General features: G+C 39.0%; 1 protein-coding gene and 1 long non-coding RNA gene across 2 annotated transcripts in view; one reads left to right on the top strand and one right to left on the bottom strand.

The window, feature by feature from the left end:
* Positions 1–781, bottom strand: part of LOC116091225 — a 2,964-nt gene extending 2,183 nt beyond the window's left edge. Inside the window, exon 1 of the long non-coding RNA XR_004118977.1 lies at positions 629–781. This is a non-coding gene — a long non-coding RNA (uncharacterized LOC116091225). The remainder of the gene's footprint in view (positions 1–628) is intronic.
* Positions 782–948: 167 nt separating this feature from the next.
* Positions 949–20,852, top strand: Eif2s2 (eukaryotic translation initiation factor 2 subunit beta). The gene is made up of 7 exons (XM_031372390.1): positions 949–1,083; positions 7,044–7,221; positions 7,568–7,671; positions 11,954–12,089; positions 19,140–19,240; positions 19,737–19,885; positions 20,769–20,852. Exons 1-7 carry the CDS (start codon positions 1,069–1,071, stop codon positions 20,827–20,829), a joined length of 744 nt encoding a protein of 247 aa, XP_031228250.1. The 5' UTR covers positions 949–1,068; the 3' UTR covers positions 20,830–20,852.
* Positions 20,853–23,821: the final 2,969 nt, after the last annotated feature.

Here is a 23,821-nt window from a genome sequence, read left to right as displayed (position 1 = left end):
GCCTCCCAAGTGCTGGGATTAAAGGCGTGTATCACCACTGCCCGGAGTTTTTTTTAATGTTTTTGATTTTTATTTGTTTTTTGTTTTTAACTACAAGAACATCCTCCCAGACCTCCCTAAGTGGCAGCTGTATCTCCTCAGGGAAAATGGATCATGCATCCAGAATTGTCTAGCAAAGGCTTCATAAACAAGGAGTCATGTACCATATAAGGAAGTTTTAGCCAAAAAAGGACACATAATTAATGGTCCCAGAAGATTATATCGCCTAGACGTTGTAGTGTCTTTCCTTGTGTGGTATGAAGTTCGTCAACAAGTTAATTACCTACTTTACACATTTCTCAACACAGCCCCTTTATTAAGCTAGTTATGACTGTATTTTGAAGCTTTCTGACAGACTGTAGCTTGCTGGGCTGTTTCTTCTCAGAGGACGGCTTCGTTCCTCGGTCTAACTATGGAAAACCAGGGAAGAAACTTTTGGAGTAAAAAGCTAGAAGGTTAAACTTTCACGAGGTGAAACGCCCTTAGTGAGGTGCATGCCTTCAGCTTCGATTTGGAATTCCTCGAATACTAGACCACTTCTAGGGGCAAGTGTGAAATCAGCCTCACGGGTTATTAGGGTTTCACTAACCTAAACCGGAAAAACGGCCCCAAAATCACTTTACAAGCAACACAGCACTATTCGAACCACTTAGGTAACCAGCAGCACAAGAACCCGAACATCCTGACGCGTTAAAACAGACGTGCACGCCCTCGAAACTCCTGAAGCACAAGCGCCGATCTTTTCTAAGTAAACTACAAATCCCAGTATGCCCTGCGCCGGGGAGTCGCCTGGTAACTCGCGCCACGAGCAGCACGTAAGGTCGGCTTTACTGTACGCCTGCGCCTTGCCGAGCTCTGCGCAGACGCACTTCCAACGTTTGAGAGGAGGGCGGGGTGTCGTTCCCTTTCGCTGATGCAAGAGCCTAGCGCGGTGCTGTGAGAGGTGTTGGTGGGAGCTTCGTTGACTCCGGGCTGTGAAGCCGACCGGTCTGACTTTCCATCCCTGTCGAACCTGCTCGAACTACAGCCATGTCCGGGGACGAGGTGAGAGCCTGAGCCTGGAGTCAGGGTTAAGGACGGAGGCAGGAAGCCGAACCCACACCGGTGTGGGAAGCCGGGCCTGCGGCCTAGCGGTCGCCGGCCGCCATGTGGAGCAGCCCGGCCTAGGCGTCCCGGAGCGGTGGAGCCGGGGAGGACCCTGAATCCGAGGACCTGGGCTCACACAGCTCTCCCTCAGGGCGTCGTCGTCGAGGCCTGACTCCTACGGTGATCGGCGTTTCGGAATGGAAAGCTTGTTGGGTCGTCCTCTCTGAGAGGGTTCGAATGCCTAGTTTGTTTGCCTGATTAATCAAAATTAGGGCCGGCAGCCCCGGCCTTCCGTTTTAAACATTACCGCCTCGGCTCTCAGGGCTGAGGGGTCAGTGTGCCCCGAGAAGCCCCTCTCGGCTCCGGTGGAGCACTGAGGTTAAAACTTTGTAGGCTGGCTTTTCCGGGCGGATATTTCGCTCCGGTTTCCCGCTCGAGGCTTTATTTCTTAAGGCAAGAATCTAAAGAGCCAGAGGAAACGAGATTTTAGTCTCAGAAAGTGACCACCTTTCGAGCAAAGTTTTCGGGTCCGAGTCCCTAAGTTTCCTTTCACAGGCGAGATGAGCAGGAAAGTCCGACTGCGAAGTTGACTGGGTTTGGATCTCAGTAGAATTTTTCAAGCCCCGTCCCCCGTTTTATTGATTCTTTTTTTATCTTTTTGGGTTTTGCCTTTCCAGATTTATCCTAGTTCACATAACATTAAGTGGCTTTTTTTAAAAAGTGGTTTTGTCTTAGATATTGCTTAACATTGGACCTAGAAGCCTAATCCTCCTAGCCCTAAGAAAGTACTTTATGAAGAATTTGTGACTTACTTGACTTATAGGCCTAGGAGAGGGGTAAGAGGAATAGTTGAAGGCCCTCTGCAGAGTTGGCTTTTGAGTGGGCTCTAGAAATGATCTCAGCCAGTGAGAAAACTGATCACAAGGCGTTTGTGGTCAAGAAAGGAAAAAGGGTGCATGCAAAGTGAAGTATTCACTCACTAGTTTGGTTGAAGTAGATGCTGGCTAGTTCATGGAGGACTTAGGAAACTGCATTTAGGAATTAGAGATTTGTTTCATGGGAACTAGTTTAAGCTGGTTTCCAGAGTTTTGTAAAATAAGATCCTATTAGTCCATTTTAGAGATGAGCAAATTGGAGCTTAGAGTTGTACAATGCCTCTAATAAAATTCCAAGTGGCTGAGCTAGTAATAGAACCCCAGCTCTGTGCAATATGCTTTCATCTAAATGACTAGGAGGCTCTTGCAAACTCACTAAAAGCTGAAAGAGATAGGTGTTGCTTGCTTGAAAAACATGTTAGACATTGCTCTTAGCTACTGCAATATGTGTTAGAAAAAGTTCAGAAAGTGTTTAGCCTTTGTTTTATTTCTACTCATGTTCCAAACTTTAAAATGACTACCTATATATTGCTATATTGTCCTGTCTGTTGATTCTGTGGTAAAGTATGGTGTAGTAAGAAGTAATAGATAACACCTGTAGTGATGTGGGGGGCATGGAAAGATTGATTTCTTGGTAATGACTTTTTTTTTTTTTTTTTTTTTTTTTTTTTTTTTTTTTTTTTTTTTTTTTTTTTTTTGGTTTTTCGAGACTTAGTTTCTCTGTATAGCCCTGGCTGTCCTGGAACTCACTCTGTAGACCAGGCTGGCCTCAGACTCAGAAATCCTCCTGCCTCTGCCTTCCAAGTGCTGGGATTAAAGGCGTGCGCCACCACCGCCTGGCGGGTAATGACATCCTTTGATGTCTTTTGGTAAGAATTCTTTTCTGGAGAATGGACAGGATTTTATCTGGCGGGTAATGACATCCTTTGATGTCTTTTGGTAAGAATTCTTTTCTGGAGAATGGACAGGATTTTATCAAGCAGAGATGGTGGAACTAGCATTCAGACCAGCACAGTCTCTTGAAAGCCTAAAGTATGTAACTTGGCCCGTAGACCTGTCGGTACAACTTCATTTTATAAATGGAAAGTGAGGACCCATGTTGGTTAGGCCATGTTTAAATTGAATGGGACTAGAACCTTAGCCTTTGGCTTTACTCAAGTTGAATTTACTAGTAGAAGGAGATATGGAAATGGGTTTTGATTTTGATTTACCTAGTGCTGTTGACTAGGAAAGTGTTACCAGGTAAAAAGCCCTTATGATTGCTAGCGTAGATGGATTAACTAAAAACCTGTACTTGAAGTGACTTGTAAACCTCAAGGGACATTCCGGAGTGGGTTATTCTGACTGGTAGGCAGAATAGAGAATAAGGATATTTTAAAACATAGTTGTTCTTTTTATTGACAAGTATACATACTCCTTTTTAAACCTGGTAATTAAACTACAAACTTACTACAACCTTTTAACCTAGTAAAACCATTACCTTTTAGGGATGTGGATGCTCCTTGGTAAGGAAGGAAAGGTTCCCTAATATGCAAGTATTCAGAAATGTTTAGACTATTTTTAAAATTTTATTGTTTTGAGAAACGTTACAGCATACCTAGGCTGGTCCAAATTTGCTATCGAGTTAAGATTTTTCCTCTCAAAAGTATGTCAGTATCTTCGACTTTATTACTCTCGAGTCCCATCCACAGGATGTTAAAACAGTGAGTTTTTGCACAAATCCAGTAAAGAGTTTTCAAAAAGAATCTTAACTTTTTTAAAAAATCTAATTATGGCTAGATCACACCTTTAATCCCCAAACTAAGGCCTACATAGAGATAGGTAGATCTCTGTAAGTTTGAGGACAACATAGCAAAACACCACCCCAACACACACACAGAAAGACTGAGGATGGCTTACTCTTAGTGTGCTAAGCACAAGACCCTAGTCTCCAACATCACCAAACTAAACTTCTTTTTTTTTTTTGTTTTTTTTTTTTGTTTTTTGGTTTTTTGAGACAGGGTTTCTCTGTATAGCCCTGGCTGACCTGGAACTTACTCTGTAGACCAGGCTGGTCTCAAACTCAGAAATCTGCCTGCCTCTGCCTCCCAAGTGCTGGGATTAAAGGCAAGCGCCACCACCACCCGGCACTGAACTTTTTTTTTTTTTTTTAAACTTAGTTTTAAATGATTTTTTGTTGTTGTTTTTCCAAGACAGGGTTTCTCTGTGTAGTCCTGGCTGTCCTGGAACTCTGTAGATGAGACTGGCCTTGAACTCGGACATCCACCTGCCTCTGTCTCCCAAGTGCTGGGATTAAAGGTGTATGCCCCCACGGGGAGCTCGATATGAAACTTTTTTTGAAAATTATTTTTATTTCATGTGCATTGATACATTGGTGTTTTGCCTACATATATGTCTGTCTTTGTGAGGGTGTCAGATTTCCCTGGGACAGTTTTGAGGTGCCTTGTGGGTGCTGGAGATTGATTGGGTCCTCTGCAAGAGTGGCCAGTGCTCTGCTTGCTCAGTAATCTCTCCAGCCTCAATATGAAAAATTTTAAGCCAAGGTCTTTTTTTTTTTTTTTTTTTTTAAGATTTATTTAATTTCATTTTTATGTGTATGAGTACACTGTAGCTGTACAGATGACTGTGTTCCATCATGTGTGTGGCTGCTGTTGATCTCAGGATCTCTGCCGCCCCACTCGCTCCGGCCCCGCTCGCTCTGGCGTTATTTTCTGCAGCTGTCTTCAGACGCACCAGAAGAGGGTGTCCGATCTCATTATGGGTGGTATGTGGTTGCTGGGATCCGAACTCAGGACCTTCGGAAGAGCAGTCAGTGCTCTTATCTGCTGAGCTATCTGGCCAGCTCCTAAGCCAAGGTCTTAATGTGTATCCCAAGCTGGCAAATGTGATCTAGGGATATGAAAATGGGTTATGATTTTGATCTATTGTAGAACAAGTAAAAAATTAATTTCTAACCTGTACACTGTTTATACTGATCCCTTGAAATAATTTGGGTGCTGACTTAGGATTTCTGGTTTCCTTATTCAACTATTTTACAGGATTGTATGAACAAAATTAAGTATTAATATGTTAAACACATGTTAAGTATTCTGGGAACATAATTATAATGTGACATAAGACTTCTGCATGTTTACTACTAGCCTTTATTAGGCTGCAGTTTACCAACTATAGACCTAAATTAGAATTTTCTTGAGGGTGAAAAGGTATCTGATCATTTTAAGATTCCCCTTCTTTGATCTGTCTTGATAAGGTATAATGGTGAAAAAGGCAGTTGAGCCAGGGGTAATAGTGTGCTCCTATAATCCCAGCACTTGGCTTGGGAGTTCAAGACCAGCCACGGAAGCAAACTCAGAAAAAGCCACTAGTAGATCAGGGAAACTCAGGGTTGAAAAAAATGCATGGATTGTAAGCATGCCAGAATCAATCAAGTTTCAATGCCTGGAATTTCATTTGCCCTTGTGCCAAGTCGTCTTCCTACTTGAAGAACACTTGAACTCTAACAGAATACAGCATCCTTCAATGTAGGATTACCTCAGACCCTGTAGAAGTCGGCACTGGACTTGGTTTTGGTAGTGGCGCTATATGGAAATTTCCATAATACCTTGCACAGACTTGTCTGCTATGTGATTTACCTTATTAAATTACAGTTAGTTATTAGAATCAATTTGGACATTTTTTAAAAACAGTTTTGTTATGTCTGGAAAATCAAATCACTCCTTAGTGGAGGAATTTTCAATGACAGGATCAGTGTTATAACTACAATCAGTTAGTTGATTCTCCCAGTAACTTTGTTATGGTTGTTATCAGTTGTCTCCATTGTATAGATGAAGCATAGGATAACTCAAATATGAGTTAGAGTCAGGATTGGACTCAAGGTTCCAGTGTGCTTAATCACTGCACAATGAACAAAATGATAAGGTTAAACATGGTAGGAAAAAAATACTTTGGACTTGAATCCAATTCTGTTTGACTGAAGATTTTGCTTTTTTCACTAGCAGGAGTATGTCCTGTGTGTTCAAATTATTTCAAGGGATCAGTATAAACAGTGTATAGGTTAGAAATTAATTTTTTACTTGTTCTACAATAGATTTAGATGACAGTAGCTTGTGAACACTTCACATTCCATAACAAAAAACAGTAAAGGATTCCTTAAAAAAATTTTTTGCAGTAAAGGTTGCTGATAGGTTTCCTTAAAAGTTAAGGTTGTGGGCTGGAGAGATGGTTCAGTGGTTAAGAGCACTGACTGCTCTTCCACAGGTCCTGAGTTCAATTCCCATCAACCACATGATTGCTCACTATCATCTGTAATGGGATCCGATACCCTCATCTGGTGTGTCTGAAGACAGCTACAGTGTGCTTATATCTGTAATAAATAAATAAATACAAATCTTACAAAAAAACCAAAAAGGTTAAGGGTGGTGTGAACTTCAGCATAAATTTTTAGTTTTTTAGAATATTTTGTTTAGTTTTGATAGTTCCATACATGTAAACATATCTTGATTTTATATTTACCTCTAACTTCTCCAAACACACAATGGATGAAAATTTTAAAGATCAAGTCTTAGGTTGTCTGGTGTTAGCATCTATCAACCTTAAATAAAATGTTTATTATCTGCCTAGACATTGTTAATCTTCACCCATAAATGAGGAATGCAACATAGGTTGTTGCTAAAATCCTTTTAATAAATTTCACAACTTGTTCAGGTCTAAATTTGCTCATGAAAATAAAAATGAAGTTATTGTAGCTTATGATAGCTTACAAATTAAAAGGCATTTGTGAGGCTCTCCTCATGTTTAATAATGTAAAGGAAGTTAGGTGGACTTTCTGTAAATTCTGTTTTGTATTTTTATTGTGTGTATTGCATGTGAAAGGGAGCATGCAAATAAGCAAGCGATGGGGAGCAAGTCTAGGGCATCTCGCCGCCCCGCTTTTGGCATTTTAATGTATCCTGTTCTTTTAAGAATATGCTTTTTGAGAATAAAGTATATTTGGAATGTGAGCTTCATTAGGAATTATCACTTGGTGTTTTTAAATTAAAACAGATGATTTTTGATCCTACTATGAGCAAAAAGAAAAAGAAGAAGAAGAAGCCTTTTATGTTAGATGAAGAAGGTGATGCCCAGACAGAAGAAACCCAGCCCTCAGAGACAAAAGAAGTGGAGCCAGAACCAACTGAAGAAAAAGATGTGGAAGCTGACGAAGAAGACAGTAGGAAAAAAGGTGAATAGTTGTGGCAGTCACAGTTGTTGTAGAAGCCTTACTTCCTCCACTGGTTTGGTAGAGCTGGAGCCAGACATTGAGGGGTAGAAGGTTGGGTAGGACAGGAAAGTAGGCAAAGTGAAGAGATGGAGTTGGATAGTCTTTGAGAGTGACATTACATGGTCTGATTATTGAGTTTCATGGTTTTGCCCTGGGCTCCTAACTAGATCCTTCTAGAAAGCTTGAGTTAACTTTGATGGTTGTGTTAGGACTACCCTAGGAGTACTTGAGAAAGGAATTGACATAACTCAGAGTGGTGCTTGCCTTTGTTAACTGCTAACATCTGGAAACCTGTCATCTATTTTAGATGCTTCTGATGACTTAGATGACTTGAACTTCTTTAATCAAAAGAAAAAGAAGAAAAAGACAAAAAAGATATTTGATATAGATGAAGCTGAAGAAGCTATAAAGGTAGTATTGTTTTCTTATTGAAGGTAAAATTGGGATTCTGGTAAGGTTGCCAATAGCTGTTTTCCTCCTTATCTCATCTTATGGTAACTTTGCTTTTAGCACTTAGCTGCTACTATTAAGATAGTTTTCTTAGGAATGTATCTGTCTACATGGTATAAAAGATATATAGTTGGAAGGATTTAGGTCTTATATATTGTATTGTATCATTACAATGGAGTCAGATAATGTCCACTGTCTTTAACCATACCAAAATTGTTTGGCTAAGGACATCTTGGTTAAGATGTCTTTGACTGAGAAATCTTGAGGAACAAATATTACAAATATTACTATAGCTTTTTGTTAAACTCTCAGTAGCAGCAAAAAATATCCCCCAGTGTTGTAGTTGGTAGCTGATGGCAGTAACTCTATAGGAAAATTAGACTTCTTTGCCCAGTTCTGTGGAGAGTGCTCTGATACATGGTCATGTATGGTTATGTCCTCTTTGATTGATTTCCAATACAGATAATCTGAAAATTACTTGTAAAATGTAGATAGGTGAGTAGGGAGTTGCATAGGAGGGTGGGTTGGTGAACAGAGTAGCTGAAAGACTATTCTTCCTTGCCTGAGAGCTACCATTTTAAACATGGGGCTAGGGAGATCACTCAGTGGCTAAAGTGTCTACTGGGCAATTAGGTCTCCAAGGATGATTGCCTGCCTGACAATATGCACCTGCAACTGTGACGCTAGGCAGGGTGGAAACAGGTAGATTTCTAGACTCACTCACTGTTAATCCAAACAGGCAATAAAAATAATGTGGAGAAGTAATTGAGGAAAATCTCCAGAAGTCAACCTCAGGCTTCTACCCACAAACATAGGCAAATGTATATTGACTCACACATAGACCATGCACAGAGAAACCGTCTGCCGATGTCACTCTTAACAAAACCCACACATTTATAAAATGAGCATATAGAGAGACCCTCTGCAGAAGTCACTTTTTTTTTGTTTTGTTTTGTTTTTGAGACAGGGTTTCTTTGTGTATCCCTGGCTGTCCTGGAAAACTCACTCTGTAGACCAGGCTGGCCTCAAACTCAGAAATTCGCCTGCCTCTGCCTCCCAAGTGCTTGGGATTAAAGGCATGTGCCACCACTGCCCGGCATGAAGTGTATTCTTAGTTGGTAATTTAAATTCTTAGTTGGTAATTTACTCAGTAATCTATTTAACAAGGTCATAGTTTTGATGACCATCCTGTCAGCAAATTGTATTGGTGATTACAGAGAGTCAATGAGTACAATTTGTTGAGGCATTCAAATGAGATAAGATTTTTTAAAAAAAATTATATGTATGTATATGACTGTGTGGGTTTCTGCATGTGAGTGCAGGTACCTTTGGAGGTCAGAGAGTGCTGGGGATTGAACTTGGGTCCTCTTTAAGAACAGCAGGCATTCTTAACTGTTGAGCCTATTCTCTAGACCCCAAATAAGATTATTATTGTTGTTGTTATATATTTTTGTTTTTATTTTTTTCAAGACAGGGTTTCTCTGTATAGCCCTGGCTGTCCTGGAACTCACTCTGTAGACCAGGCTAGCTTTGAACTCAAATCTGCCTGCCTCTGCCTCCCAAGTGCTGGGATTAAAGGTGTGCACAACTACCGCCCAGTTTTTTACTGATGGTTTTTGTTTTGTTTCTTTGCCCAGAGGTATTTCAAGGATAATTTAGACTACTTAAAAATATTTTTTGCGAGGGCTAGAGGGATACCTCAGTGGTTAAGAGTAGTGACTGCTCTTTCAGAGGTCCTGAGTTTAATTCCCAGCAACCACATGGTGACTCACAGCCATCTATAATGGGATCTGAAACCCTTTTCTGGCATGTGGGTGTATATGTGGCTAGAGCACTCATATACATAAAATAAATCTTTAAAAAACTTTTTTGTGAATTTTTTTTTTTATGTTTTGTCTGATAAAATTTTATACCGCATGCATGCATTGTCCACAGAGACCAGAAGAGGACGTCAGATTTCCTGGAACTGGAGTTACAGATGGTTGTGATTTATCTTGGTTAATGCCTGACTTGTTAGTAGATTTTATTTATTTTTTAAGATTTATTATTTATTGTGTATACAATGTCCTCCTTACATGCATGCCTGCACACCAGAAGCGGGCACCGGATGTCATTTTAGATGGTTATGAGCTACCATGTGGTTGATAGGAATTGAACTCAGGACCTCTGGAAAAGCAGCCAGTGCTCTTAATCTCTAACCATCTCTACAGCCTCTGATTGTTTTTTTTTTTTTCCCCCAGTAGCTTTTGTCCTGAAAAGTTACCAATGAGTTCTACTTCTATTAAATGCTCTTTTACTTTTTTCTCTGCTTCTGGGTATCTAGCTAGTACTATATATTTGATATGTTTAATGTGGCATCAAAACTACACAGCTAGATTTATATTTGAGTTTCCATCTATTTAAATTTACCTGCTAAGGTCTGTGAAATTACTATAATCATTATCAGCAGTTGTTTAAGATGTAGACACAAAAAATGTAATAATTATGATCATATTGGTAATGTACTTGGGTTAGTGAGCAGGATAAGCTGATGAGAAACTGGAAGCCAAGGAACTTAGGCAGGGCCTCTGTTCTTTTGAGGCATTAAGTCCTCTTTAGGACTTAATGTGCCTTTTTCATATTCAAGCCTACAGCAAGTAGCCTTGGAGTTAGGCTGTGTCTGTCCACCCAGTCATCACTTGACCCTGATTCCCTAGGAATTCTGTCTTTCCCTATTTCATGGTGTCATTTATTGAAGTGGCACCCAGCAACTTCTTCACAATTTGCTGCGAAGCTGTTGTAATACATATGATAAAAACAATTTGGTTTTTACCTCTGGTTCCCCATGTTCAACTCCTGAAAACGTTCTAAGTCTTCAGAGACCCATGTTCTGCTCTTGAGATCTGGTATCCAGATAGTTTCTTAGGACGGATAGTTAGTCACTAGGAAGATCAAACTATAATTAGGGTTTGGAACTTTAACTCTGAGAATGGACAATGTGGAAATTGAGTTCTGTCACGTCCTAAGTCATGAAGTTCAAAGAGCTTCCAGGTTGGTAACCTTACAGCAGTGTATGTTTATATACTGGGCTTTTCTTGACTCCCTCAGCTCCTTTCTCCCCAGAGCTTGTCCTATATATGCATTGTTTCCATTTGGCTGTCCCTCAGTTAATCTTAAAAAAACTGATGATAATAAGTAAAACACTTTGCTGAGTTTTTAACAAATTACTGAATATAGGTAGAAGGTCTTTACATTTGTAGCTTAGCAAAAGTGTAGGTGACACTAGTATCACCTTTAATGAGACATTTAATGAGAGCCTTAAACTATGAAGTCAAGTTTTTAATTTAAACATGGGATATCTGAGTAATTACTCCAGGAAGTTAGTGTTTCATTACAAATGAATAAGATGGTACCTAATTTGTATTAAGGAGTTGGAGAATTGTGTGAAAAATAACCAAGTATTTGGTGTGGTAGGAAAATCCCTTCCATTGACCCTTAAAGGGGATGGAGAGGAGGTGAGGGGAGGCATCAGCATAAACAAGTATACCTGCAAATACAATAATGAATAATGAAGCAAGAAAGTTTATTAAGTATAATTGATAGTCAATAGCTTTAGCATATTCAGAGTTCTATAACTTATCAATTCAGAACACTTACATCCTCATGAAAACAAAGCCCACGATCATTGTCACTCTACAATGTCTCTTCTCACTAAATGCCTACCTTAGGCCTCAGCTGCTGGTAAATTTGCCTCTGTAGATTTACCTCTGTAGATTTACCTCTATAGATTTACCTCTGTAGATTTACCTCTGTAGATTTACCTCTGTAGATTTACCTCTGTAGATTTACCTCTGTAGATTTACCTGTTCGAAACATAAAATACAGTATAGGGCAAGTGGAGAAACTTTAAAATACTCTTGAATCCTGTTCCTGATGAATATGGCTAGTTAAAAGGTTGAAGAATATCAGAGTTTCTCAAGTGACTCAGGTAGTACCTAGTTAGGACACAGATAACAACAGTATCCTAAAACTGTAATAAAAAGGAAGAGCTGAAGAAAGGTAAACAATCCTAACATTTATCTTGAGGAATTCATAGTTTAAGTATTTGATAAAGAGTCTGAGGAGATTTAGCATACCTAAGAGAGACATTTCTCATCTATAATTTTAGATATATGAATATGTGAAAAATATTCTAAAATGATACTTGTTTATGTCATTAAAAATAGTTCTAGTATCAAAATATTGAGACATTTCAATTTCTTAGGATGTTAAGATTGAAAGTGATGCTCAAGAGCCAGCTGAGCCAGAGGATGACCTTGATATTATGCTTGGCAATAAAAAGAAGAAAAAGAAGAATGTTAAATTCCCAGAAGAAGATGAAATACTAGAAAAAGATGAAGGTAATGTTGGGATTCAGCACTTTGGTTTTAAGTTACATAAACCTTTGATCTAAGTCTCTTTGGCTAGGTTGAGGAGGTTTTTGTTAGTTTTTGTTTTTGTTTTTTTTAGAGACAGGGTTTCTCTGTATAGCCTTGGGTGCCCTGGAACTCACTCTATAGATCAGGCTGGCCCTGAACTCAAATCCACCTGCCTCTGCCTCCCAAGTGCTGGGATTAAAGGCATGTGCCACCATCACCCAGCAGTTGAGGAGCTTTTTAAAAAATATTTATCGTGCTTTTTATTTCTACTGTGTGATAATGAAATGTGTAAAGGAAGAGTATAACCAGAGACTCATTATTTATGAATTAATGCTAGGCCTTCAAGTTAGGCTTGTTTCCGAACTAGCTAGTAACTCAACAAGTTTATATTAATCTAGGTTTGCCATATGTCTAGTTATAGCTCTTTAGTTTCATACATCAAAGTTCAAGTGGCAAATATTTTTGTCCCTCATTATCTCTTAGAGGTTCCCTTCCACCTACTGCCACATGTCCCACCATCTGATCTTGCTTCAGCTTGTTGGCCATCAGCTTTTAACAGGTGATGCTTCCACACAGTACCCAAAAGATTATCCCTACATCTCTGCCTTGTAGTCCAATAAAAGGCTCTTTAACATAAAAAAACTGCACACATAAGGACAGTTATGAAAATGATCCGGTAAGAATTCACAATTTCCAGTCTATATGTATTTGGCAACCTTGGGAAAGTATTCTACTATCTGTCCTATCTTGGTGAGTCCAAACTCTAAATTATGTTTTACAATAACTTGCATTACCAACCTAGAAATATCTTTCTAGATTTTTTTAAAACATTTTCTTAAGTCCTAAGCAACTTAAGCTTAATTGTGAAGCTATAATCATCTAGTCTTTAACCCCATCAGAGACTGGAGAAGGACATTATTGCCTGAGTAAACAGGAAGTGCAGAACAAGCAGCTTCCAGAGCTGTAGAAATGACAAGAGGTTGCTGGCTGCCTGGACAGTCACCTAAGGTTCTGTGTCATTCCAGCAGCATCTTTGGCCTTCTGGCCCAGAATATCTAACAGACTTTTTCGCAAAACAGGAATTATGAAGGACTGCTGTCTTGTCTTGGCGAGGTTCAGCAGTCAGCTTCCCTGTGTCCAGTTTGGACAGCATGCTGTCAGCAGTTGAGGTAAGGGCAGTTTTTGCCCAGTGACTAGCTTTGCCACATTAGAAGCCAACCCCATATGGATATTCTTTGATGCTTGTTGTCTTTGAAGTAGAATGGCTGTGCTGCCAGGAGCAGATGTCTCATCGTCATGAAAAGCCTTGTGTTAATAAAAGATCTTTAAATGCCATATTCTGTAGATCTCTGAGGTTTTGAAGACTACCTGTTTATAGTATATCTAAATAGGCAAACATTGCTTGTTTCTAGCTATTCCTAACTGTTTAATCTAGGAAACATATTTCTGTAATTAGTATCTAACATGACCGTAAGTTTGGTTGACTATTATCTTGCATTTCTTACTTACCTAAGCAATTTGTAATAGCAACTTTTTGTAAAAAAATGATTTATTTATTTGTTTTACATGAGTACCCTGTAGCTGTCTTCGGACACACCAGAAGAGGGCATCAGATCCCATTATGGATGGTTGTGAGCCACCATGTGGTTGCTGGCAATTGAACTCAGGACCTGTGGAAGAGCAGTCAGTGCTCTTAACCACTGAACCATCTCTCCAGCCCTGTAATAGTAGCTTTTAAGGACTGGAACTTTATATTGCATTTTAAAATGAGTTGCTTAGATACAATACTTTATACAAGAGTTGAAACGTATTTACAGGCTTTTGTAGCAAAAATAACCTTAAAATTGTAACAGCATACAAAATCCTTATCAATGTAAAATATTTGGCTCTTTAGTTTAAAAGATTTAGTAACCTACTGTTTTATCATTCCATTATTCCCCCTTTTTTAATTCCTTCTCCCCCCACTTCCCTTAAATTAAGTAGGAGAGAAAGAAAGATAGAGGAAAGAAAAAGAAATCCCTGAATGTAACCTCTACTTTGTTTCTCTCTCTGATCAAGACCATTAACTACTTGTAACCAACCCCGCCTTAAGTGACGACAGACATCTGTTACCCATCAGATTACCAAAACCATCCACCCAAGTTTTGGGAATTGGGGTATCCTCTTAAAACTGCTTTCTGCTGTCTAGAAGCAATGGCATCTTTTGGGGGCCCATAGAAAAATTGGGATATTGGTTAAGTCCTAGGAAAGCTAGATATGTAATATTTGTTATCTAGTATCTGTGATAGGAAAATGCAGGGCTTTTTAACTGGGTGGATTAGCTAGCCATATAGAAGTTATTCTGGATGCAGAGTTTTGAGGAAACACCATGTGAGGTTGGACCATTTAGACTACTTGTCTGTCTTGTCTTTGGTGTTTTGTTATGTTTGCTCTGCAAACATAAATTTTCAAAAGTGGTATACATTTCTGCATTAACACATGTATGGAATGTGCTGTGTACACAATTCAGCTAAAGATGATTCTTTGTTCTATGTTCAGAACAGGAAAAAGGCATCAAATTTATAAGTGTTTGAACTGTATATCCAAATTTTAATATAAATTTTCATCCATGCTGTTTGAGGGGATACCATGATAAGTCTTGAGGACACTGTAGCCAACAAGATTTTGGTCATGCAGAGACACTTTCATGTCTCAGCCAGTCTCAGCTGGTCCCATGCAGAGGGACCCAGTGTTCATGTTACCTGTTTTGTTGTTCTTGGAGTCTTCCTTTAAGGGTGCAGCCTAGATTTTCAGAAGGCCTCCCTGGTCAAATCTATTATTAATTTTGATGGAATCCACAGTTTTTCTTTTCCTGTAGAAACAGACAAAATTTTGTTTTGTTTTGTTTTCGTTTTTGTTTTTTTGGGACAGGGTTTCTCTATATAGCCCGTTGGAACTCACTCTGTAGAAGTCTGCCTGCCTCTGCCTCCCAAGTGCTGGGATTAAAGGCATTTGCAGACAAAAACTTAAGGCAACATATTTCCTACCTTTCATTCTGAGATTGAGACATCCTTAAAACAAATAGCCTGATTTATTTCAGCAGTTTTTTTCTATAATCCAATGTCTCTCAGCAGCTGTTTTTTCCTTAGTAGCATTTAAAAAATTGAAAATTAATAGAGCATTATGTAATCCATTCTCTGGGTGTCTTTGTTTCCTCTTTCTGTTTATTAAGCATCTCCTTTAGAGTACAGTTGGATTTTTTTACAATTGCTTGTCCTGTGGGATTATGTTTGTACCTGTACTATGTTTTGTATTGTAATAGGCAAAAAATTGCTTCATTTTACTAGAGATGTTTGCTAGACTATTGTCAGTCTTAACTTGTATAGGTATGCCCACAATACTTATAATTTCTAATGAGTATATAATTACAGAATCAGCCTTTCCAGAACTAAAAGCAGTTACCTATTAAAATCCTGAATATATGTTTATAGTATGGTATGCATACTTTAATTTTCCAACCTCTGTAAAATGAAACATACCTGTTTGCCAAATTTCATTTCTTTGGGTACCTTTGCTCTTAACGTACTTTTTCATAAGAAATTCTGAAGCTTCTAGCACATTGCCTATATTGCTGATCGGTTTCACCTTTTTTTGTGCCAGACAGCCTGGTAGACCCATATGGGATCTGATATGTATTATATATAATGGATTATTTCTATTTCTAATTACTTGTAGTTGAATAAACAGTGGGGTTAATTTTGAATTTTTCTGGATACGTTCAGTGGTTTCTATATGAAAAAGAACTCCCTGAATATTGAGAGTCAGTAACTATATTAAGAGATTCTGGAAAATCTAATACCATAAGGATGGCATATAGCTTTGACTTTTGAACTAAATCATAGATTTTGAATTTAATTACTTACATTTTATGATTTATAACCTGCCTTTCCTGATTTATTTGCATCAGTATAGAATGTAAGGGATCCAGAAATCGGTGTCCCTTTTATTATACAAGGGAGAATCCAATTACTTCTTTGTATAAATTGAAGTCACTGGCTTTTGGGCTATTGTTAATTTCTCCCAAAAAATTACTGCAAGGTCTTTGTCAGTTTTTATTTTCACCTATAGTGAGGCAATTTCAGAATTGGTCTTCTCTCTCCCTGTGGGAGAATGAGTAGAAGGAATTTCTACCAGAGCCAATTCTCTTTCAGCCTCAGCTGATATTTTTCTTGGACTATTTAAGTTCTTATTACCTTGTAAGGTTTGAAATAAATTGCTTAGCTCTTGAGTAGTTAATCCAATTGTGGGCCTTAACCAATTAATTTCTCCCAACAATTCTTAAAAATCATTAGTTCTTAATTGGTCTCTCCTGATTTGTACTTTCTGTGGTCAAATTTTTTGTAGACTTGTCTTTATCTTAGATAATTAGTAGATTCTCCTTCTTGTATTTTTTTTTTCAGGAATAGTTTGTAATCTCCAGCAAGGCAAAATTCTCTTTACTTCATCAAATATTTTTTTCTAATGTATCTGCATTTTACTCAACCAGTCAGCCATATAATGATAAATTGTATATTGAGGAAACTGTTTGAGTTACTTCTAGTGGCTGTTGTACACAATAACGACATTAGTGGGTTGGATTGTACAACATTCTTTATACCAAGATCCTGCAGTGGTATCTTTAATAATAGCTTGAGAGTTATTACAAGTAGGTGTTGAGAAAACAAACCTTTCTCTATAGTGCTCATGCAAAGGGATTTTAGAAGAGCAATCTTTTAAGTCAGTCACTTTAATAGGCTGTGTCTTAGGTAGCAAGGAAAGCAATGGGATTCAAGGATTTAACAAACTGCCGGGCAGTGGTGGCGCTGCCTTTAATCCCAGCACTTGGGAGGCAGAGGCAGGTGGATTTGTGAGTTCCAGGACAGCCAAGGCTACACAGAGAAACCCTGTCTCAAAAAACAAAACAAAACAAACAAATAAACAAAAAGGATGTAACAGGCTAATTGACTGAATGATTTTATTCATTGCTCTCAGATCTGTTACCATCCTCCATTTTCCAGATTTCTTTTTTTTTTTTTTTTTTTTTTTTTTTTTTTTTTTTGAGATTTATTTATTTATGTATGTAAGTACATTGTAGCTGTCTTCAGACCACCAGAAGAGGGTGTCAGTTCTCATTACAGGTGGTTGTGAGCTACCGTGTGGTTGCTGGGATTTGAACTCAGGACCTTTGGAAGAGCAGACAGAGCTCTTAACCACTGAGCCATCTCTCTAGCCCCCCAGATTTCTTTTTGACAAATATAGGAGAATTCCAAGGGTTGGAAGACTCTTCTATATGTTGGCCCTCCAGTTGCTCTTGGACTAACTGTTCTAGTTCTGTGCCTGTAACTTTTCTTTTGTCATGGCCATTGTTGTACCCAGTTTAGCCACCAATTTGCCACATTAATGGTAAGACAGCTGATGATGTACTAGCAATGGCACCCCCATATAAAGAGTCAGCCTCTGCTGTGTCCTGCAGAATGGACAACCTAGCAGTCTAAATAACAGTTATCAACTTTTTTATTAGGACATTCTCTTATAGCCTGTCTCTAAAGTTGGAGGGATGCTAATCCCTCCCTTCCTACTGTTATAATAGATCTTTCCCCATAGATTTATGGCTATATTAGCCATTTTCTATTTGACCTTCTAGTGCTGTGCATTTAATCCATTTTAGACTGTTTTACCTGAGATAATGTCCCAATTCCTAGGAGCTATGCTGATACCTTTGATTCCAAGAGTCTTGGATAGTATACATCTGCTCCTATCTCCACTAACCCTTTGATCTCAATTCCATCTACATGTAATTTTATCTTTGTTTTTTTATTATTTATAGTAATTTGCCAAAATATTTGTTTTTGATATCTTTAGAATCTCTAGTTTGTCCCATCGAAGCTTCTTTATCTCTCTCTCTCTCTCTCTCTCTCTCTCTCTCTCTCTTTTTTCCGAGACAGGGTTTCTCTGTATAGCCCTGGCTGTCCTGGAGCTCACTCTGTAGACCAGGCTGGCCTCAAACTCAGAAATCTGCCTGCCTCTGCCTCCCAGGTGCTGGGATAAAGGCGTGTGCCACCACCGCCCGTCCTTTATCTCTCTTAAATGGTTTATTTAAGTTTTGAGCAGCCCTGTCATGTCAGGCTTTGATCTTTCTAGTTTCTCAGAATTGTCTTTCCTTGGTGGACAAGAAACTAATGGCTCTTTGGGGGGGAGGGGGATGGGGGAATGGTATCTGGCTCCTTAATTTTCTGACACTAAGGAATCACCTCGAATATCTTTGGATGACCTACATTCATGAGACTTATGTCTGTTCCTTCCACATCTATATTTCACAGGAAACTTTTCCCCTGAATTATTATTATAGAGGACTTTCTCCTTAGAAACTGTATCTCTGCAGTCCTTTAAGGAATGACTGTAGTGAGTAAGCACTTCACAGCCTTAGCAATGGCCATTTTGAGTTGGGTTTTTGTTTTGTTTTGTTTTGTTTTGTTTTGTTTTGTTTTTTTGAGACAGGGTTTCTCTGTGTAGTCCTGGCTGTCCTGGAACTCACTCTGTAGACCAGGCTGGCCTCGAACTCAGAAATCCACCTGCCTCTGCCTCTCAAGTGTTGGGATTAAAGGCGGACGCCACCACCACTGCCCAGCAGAATTTTTTAACATAGTTAAACAGATGGGTTTTTATAGATACAAAAGTTTCTCAAGGGTTTGAAAAGTCAGACTCTTCTTTAAGTACTTATTTTGTCTCGATTTGTCAAGAAACATTTCACATTACCATGGATATCTCATTACAGGTCTTTGAGTTGTAATCCTGTCTGTACAGGAAAGAGGACGTCTCTGTGGTCTCTCTGTACCTGAAGCTCCTGCAGCTATCACAGAGAAAGAAAAGAACAGTATCTGAACCTATCGTTCTCTAGATTTGCCTTGTCATCTCACCCACCCCCACCCCCTTTGTTGGATCAAAGCCTACTGCTCATGCCTTTTTTTTTCTTTTTCTTTTCTTTCTTTCTTTTTTTTTTTTTTAAATCTGTAGCTTTAGAAGATGAAGACAGCAAAAAAGATGATGGCATTTCATTCAGTAACCAAACTGGGCCTGCTTGGGCAGGCTCAGAAAGAGACTATACATATGAAGAGGTGAGACAAAAAAAATTTTTTTTGAGGAGGGGGTTAGAGCTATTCATTTAAGAACCAAGGAAAGTAGCGAATAAATCTCCTGCATTGGAAGAGACACTGAAATACAGAATGGTGATAAAGGAGAGTCCAATAGGCCATGCCACCAGTGCATGACAATTCCTGGTACTTTCTCTCCTGGGGCAGCCTACTCAAAGTATGGCTGTCACGATAGTATTCAGCGGAAGGGATAGCGCCTCCTATGAGTTAGTGGTCAGGGGAGTCTTTCTCATGTGTCATATACTTTCCCATAAAATCAGTAGAGTGAGCTGGGGTGGGGCCTTATTGAGCATCAGGAAAGACCCAGATTTTGGTTAATAGTTTGTGCCCTCGAGAAGTTCCCAGGACATAATAGAGATTCATGCATACATTTAGTAAAAATAAATCTGCTTCAGTGAATAGAAACTTTATATTTTGGTTATTACTAAGAATGTGCTTAAATTCCACCCTTTTCTTGAAGTTGCTCAACCGAGTTTTCAACATCATGAGAGAAAAGAATCCAGATATGGTTGCTGGAGAGAAGAGGAAATTTGTTATGAAACCTCCACAGGTTGTCCGAGTAGGAACCAAGAAAACTTCTTTTGTTAATTTTACAGATATCTGTAAACTGTAAGTTCGCTATTGGGAACCCTTCTTCCAAGTACCAGAAAGATTTGTGGGTTATTAGGAATATTAAATGTCTCTACTGTAGTATTTTTCAGTGCAAATGTAGATCATATAGATTGAGGGAAGTCCGTTTATGTCTGTGTGTTCTCAGAGCTCATTTTATCTCCTCTAAAGATGAGAAAAGTAAGTTAATGCTGCCTGATAAGTATATCCTAGGGACCGGAGAGATGACTGCGTGGCAGTGTGATGTGCAGGCAGGCAAAGTACCCATACACATTATGGGTTGAGGATGGGATAGATCCTAACCAGAGCCAGGTGTGGAAAGACTACTTTTCATTACTGTCAGCATTATTCAAAATATTTTACTTTCATGCTGATGACAGCAATAGTGTATGTTTATTACAAATTAGAAAGGTAAGACACAGAAAATTAAAAGTTATATGTAAGTCTAAGTAGGTAGGTAATCAAATCTTAATTCTTTTAGTGTTTTGTTTTGCTTTCATGCTTTTAGGTATGATACACTTGAGAGTTGTATTTACAAATAGCATGTGATATAGCACATACCTTTTGGTAGTTTTTTAATTTTTTTTGTTGTGAGCCTAGCCTTTAACAGCTGAGCCATCTCTCCAGCCTGTTTTTTAATTTTTTAACGTGTATGGGTGTTCTGTGTGTGTGTCTGTGTACCACACGTGTGCCTAGTAATGAGGAGGCCAGAAGAGGGGGCCAGAGTTACTGGGGTAATAGCTAGGGTGGCACAGATCCGTGTTTGTATGTGTGAGTGAGTTGTGTACTAAGTAATCACAGTGAAATGACAAACAGCATGGGATGTTTGTTTGTTTTTTAGGATTTCCATGAAAGATTTTTAAGTATTTGACTTTCTCTTTAGATTACATCGTCAACCCAAACATCTCCTTGCATTTTTATTGGCAGAATTGGGTACAAGGTAAGAACATGTATGTAAAACGAGTACTTACTATTCGACACTTCAAAAGAACCATTTGTGTAATTTGAACATGCTTGGGGGGAAATCATCTTGAGTCCCAGGGAACTTTTAGGTAAGATGGGAAAGGGGAGAGTTTGACGCCTTAGGGATGGAGAATGGAACTGACAGTGGTGATTATCTGAGCAGGCCTTTAGTGTAAATGAGCACTGCAGCTACGACTGTGTTTACTCCCTATTTGAAATTCTTGGGTTCTTTTATAGGACGTAAATACAGGAACTCAGTTCTTTTGGTTTTTCGAGACAGGGTTTCTCTGTGTAGCCCTGGCTGTCCTGGAACTCACTCTGTAGACCAGGCTGGCCTCGAACTCAGAAATCTACCTGCCTCTGCCTCCCAAGTGCTGGGATTAAAGGCGTGCGCCACCACTGCCCGCCCAGGAACTCAATTCTTGTCAGGTCAGCTCTTCCCCACAAGGTGATGAGTGCCATAGGAGAGACCATTTAAAACCAGGGTCTGTGCTGGGCAGTGTTGGCACAGCTTTAAACCCAGTATAGATGCATAGTTAGTCAGATATCTGAGTTCAAGGCCAATCTGGTCGTCAGAATGAGTTCCAGGACAGCAAAGGCTATAGATAAATCCTGTCTTGCAAAACCAAAAATAGCCGGGTAGTGGTGGCACATGCCTTTAATCCCAGCACTTGGGAGGCAGAGGCAGATGGATTTCTGAGTTCAAGGCCAGCCTGGTCTACAGAGTGAGTTCCAGGACAGCCAGGCTACACAGAGAAACCCTGTCTCGGAAAACCAAAAGAAAAAGAAAAAAAAAAACAAAAATAAATAAAATTGGGGTCTGAGATTAACTAGCACTCCCTATCTGTGGCGCTCACCTATTGGAGATACTGAGCTAGTTCATTATTCAGGGAAGCCAGGAACACATGTCTTTACCGGTGTCTCTTTAAATAATGTATATTTGGGTTGCCACAATGGCATCTAACACAAATTACCTGATAGTGCACATGCCAAGTTCTGCTTGGTGTAGATGCAATTTCATACAGTTCTGTGAAGTAGAAAATAACATTTCTTTGGTCGTTTGACAGCCAACTGGCTTGGTAAGATGTTGTAGGTCACATAGCAGCACAGTCAGACTGCAAGCTCAAGTCCGCCTGCCTCTTGACTGGAGCTTTAGCTCAGAATGCTGTTTCTCAGCTGAAGTACATAGATAATTACAAATTACAGTGTTCTGTGCTTGAACATGGATGACAGTGTTAGGAGAGTTGTAGCTTTTATTTTACTTATTGTCTATGTTAAATATAAATAAGGAAGGAAAGGTAGCCATGGTTTTCTGCTTCTCTGAATAAGCTAGGCTTTTTGTAGAGGTGGGATATATTCTAACATGCTGTGCCTAGTTAACTTTATGGTCAGTGGGTTAAATATTTCAGAGTTGGGGAAATTCCTTTTTTTTTTTTGTTTTCTTTTTCTTTTTGATAGTGAAAAATGCCCTACATTGGAATTAGGGTATCAGGGGTTAAAAATGTATGGTTCCCCTCAAGGAAAAAAAATCACGGTTCCTGAAGAAGTTTGCTTTATGTTGATATAAACAAATAGTAAATTTAACTCGGCTAGACTTAATTATATTTTACTTTCTGATTTTTTCTTTTTAACAAGCAATAGTGTCTAACAAGAATCTTTACTTTCTCAAGTGTTTGTTAGCTGCTTCCAATCATTATCGTTGACAACTTGTAGCATTGGGTTTCAGTTGTACATTTTTTTGCTAACAGTTTTCTTGACATACAACTCACAATTTTAGTATAACCATATCATATGTTACTGAATCAGACTGTATAGTATTTTTAATTTATTTTGTGATAGGGTCTTACTGTGTTACACAGGCTGGTCCTGAACTCTTAGGCACTCATACTGATCCTCTTGCCTAAGCTGCCTGGTAACTGGGATTACTGGTTCACACTACTGTATGTGGCTTAGATTATTTATTTATATAGATGTTTTCAGACAGGGTCTCAATGTATACCCCAGGCTTGATTTAAATGTATGGTGGTCCTTCCTCCTGTTTCTGCCTCTCACATGCTAGGAGTACCACCATGCTTGTTTTCAGAAGTTTTAAAACATACAGCCTTTTTATGTTTATACCTCCCTCAGATTAGCAGTTGTTGTACATTTAGTAAATGTTTTTCTTTGTTGGTTAACAAGCAATCAAATTCAACTAAGGAATCTGTTTTGGACATAAAGTCAGCTATAAATCCAGTTGAATTAAATGTTAAGAAATATGAATAAGTCATTAAAGAGAATTTTGAGGATACTAGCAGTAGTGGTCTTTAACTTGAACTCGGAAGGCAGGATAGGTGGATCTCCTGGGTTTGAGGCCAGCCTGGTCTATAGAGGGAGTTGCAGGACAGCCAGACTACATAAAGAAAATCTGTCTCAAAAAGAAAAAGAAAAAAAAATAAATAGGGCTGGAGAGATGGCTCAGCAGTTAAGAGCACTGACTGCTCTTCCAGAGGTCCTGAGTTCAGTTCCCAGCAAACACATGGTGGCTTACAGCCATCTGATGCCCTCTTCGAGTGTGTCTGAAGACAGCTACAGTGTATTCATATAAATAAATATAAAAAAAATAATAATTTGAGGGGTTGGAAAGATGACTCTGCAGTTAAGAGCAGATACTGCTCTTGTAAAGGGCCTGAGGTAGGTTTCTGACACTCATGTTTGGTGGCTTTTAACCACCTACAATACAACTCCAGTTCCAGGAGATCCAACACTTCTGGCTTGTACAGGAACCAACACTCACATGCACATACCCCTACACAGACATATACATATATACATAATTTAAAATATTTGCAGAAGATAAACACTAAAAATTTTTGAGGCCAAGTACAGTGGTATATATACCTGTAATGTTAGCAACTGAAAGGCCGAGGCAGGAGGATTAGTAGTTCTGGACCAGCCTGGGACACATAAGTTCTTGTCTTAAAAAAAAAAAAAGAC

Source organism: Mastomys coucha, unplaced genomic scaffold (genome assembly GCF_008632895.1).
Source record: "Mastomys coucha isolate ucsf_1 unplaced genomic scaffold, UCSF_Mcou_1 pScaffold15, whole genome shotgun sequence".
In the NCBI taxonomy this organism is placed as follows: domain Eukaryota; kingdom Metazoa; phylum Chordata; class Mammalia; order Rodentia; family Muridae; genus Mastomys; species Mastomys coucha.
This window is presented reverse-complemented; position numbering and strand designations above follow the sequence as displayed.

Coding starts and splice junctions, on each gene's coding strand:
- Eif2s2 (XM_031372390.1), top strand. Junction 7,222..7,567: donor AGAAGACAGTAGGAAAAAAG/GTGAATAGTTGT, acceptor CATCTATTTTAG/ATGCTTCTGATGACTTAGAT. Junction 19,886..20,768: donor TTTACAGATATCTGTAAACT/GTAAGTTCGCTA, acceptor CTTTCTCTTTAG/ATTACATCGTCAACCCAAAC.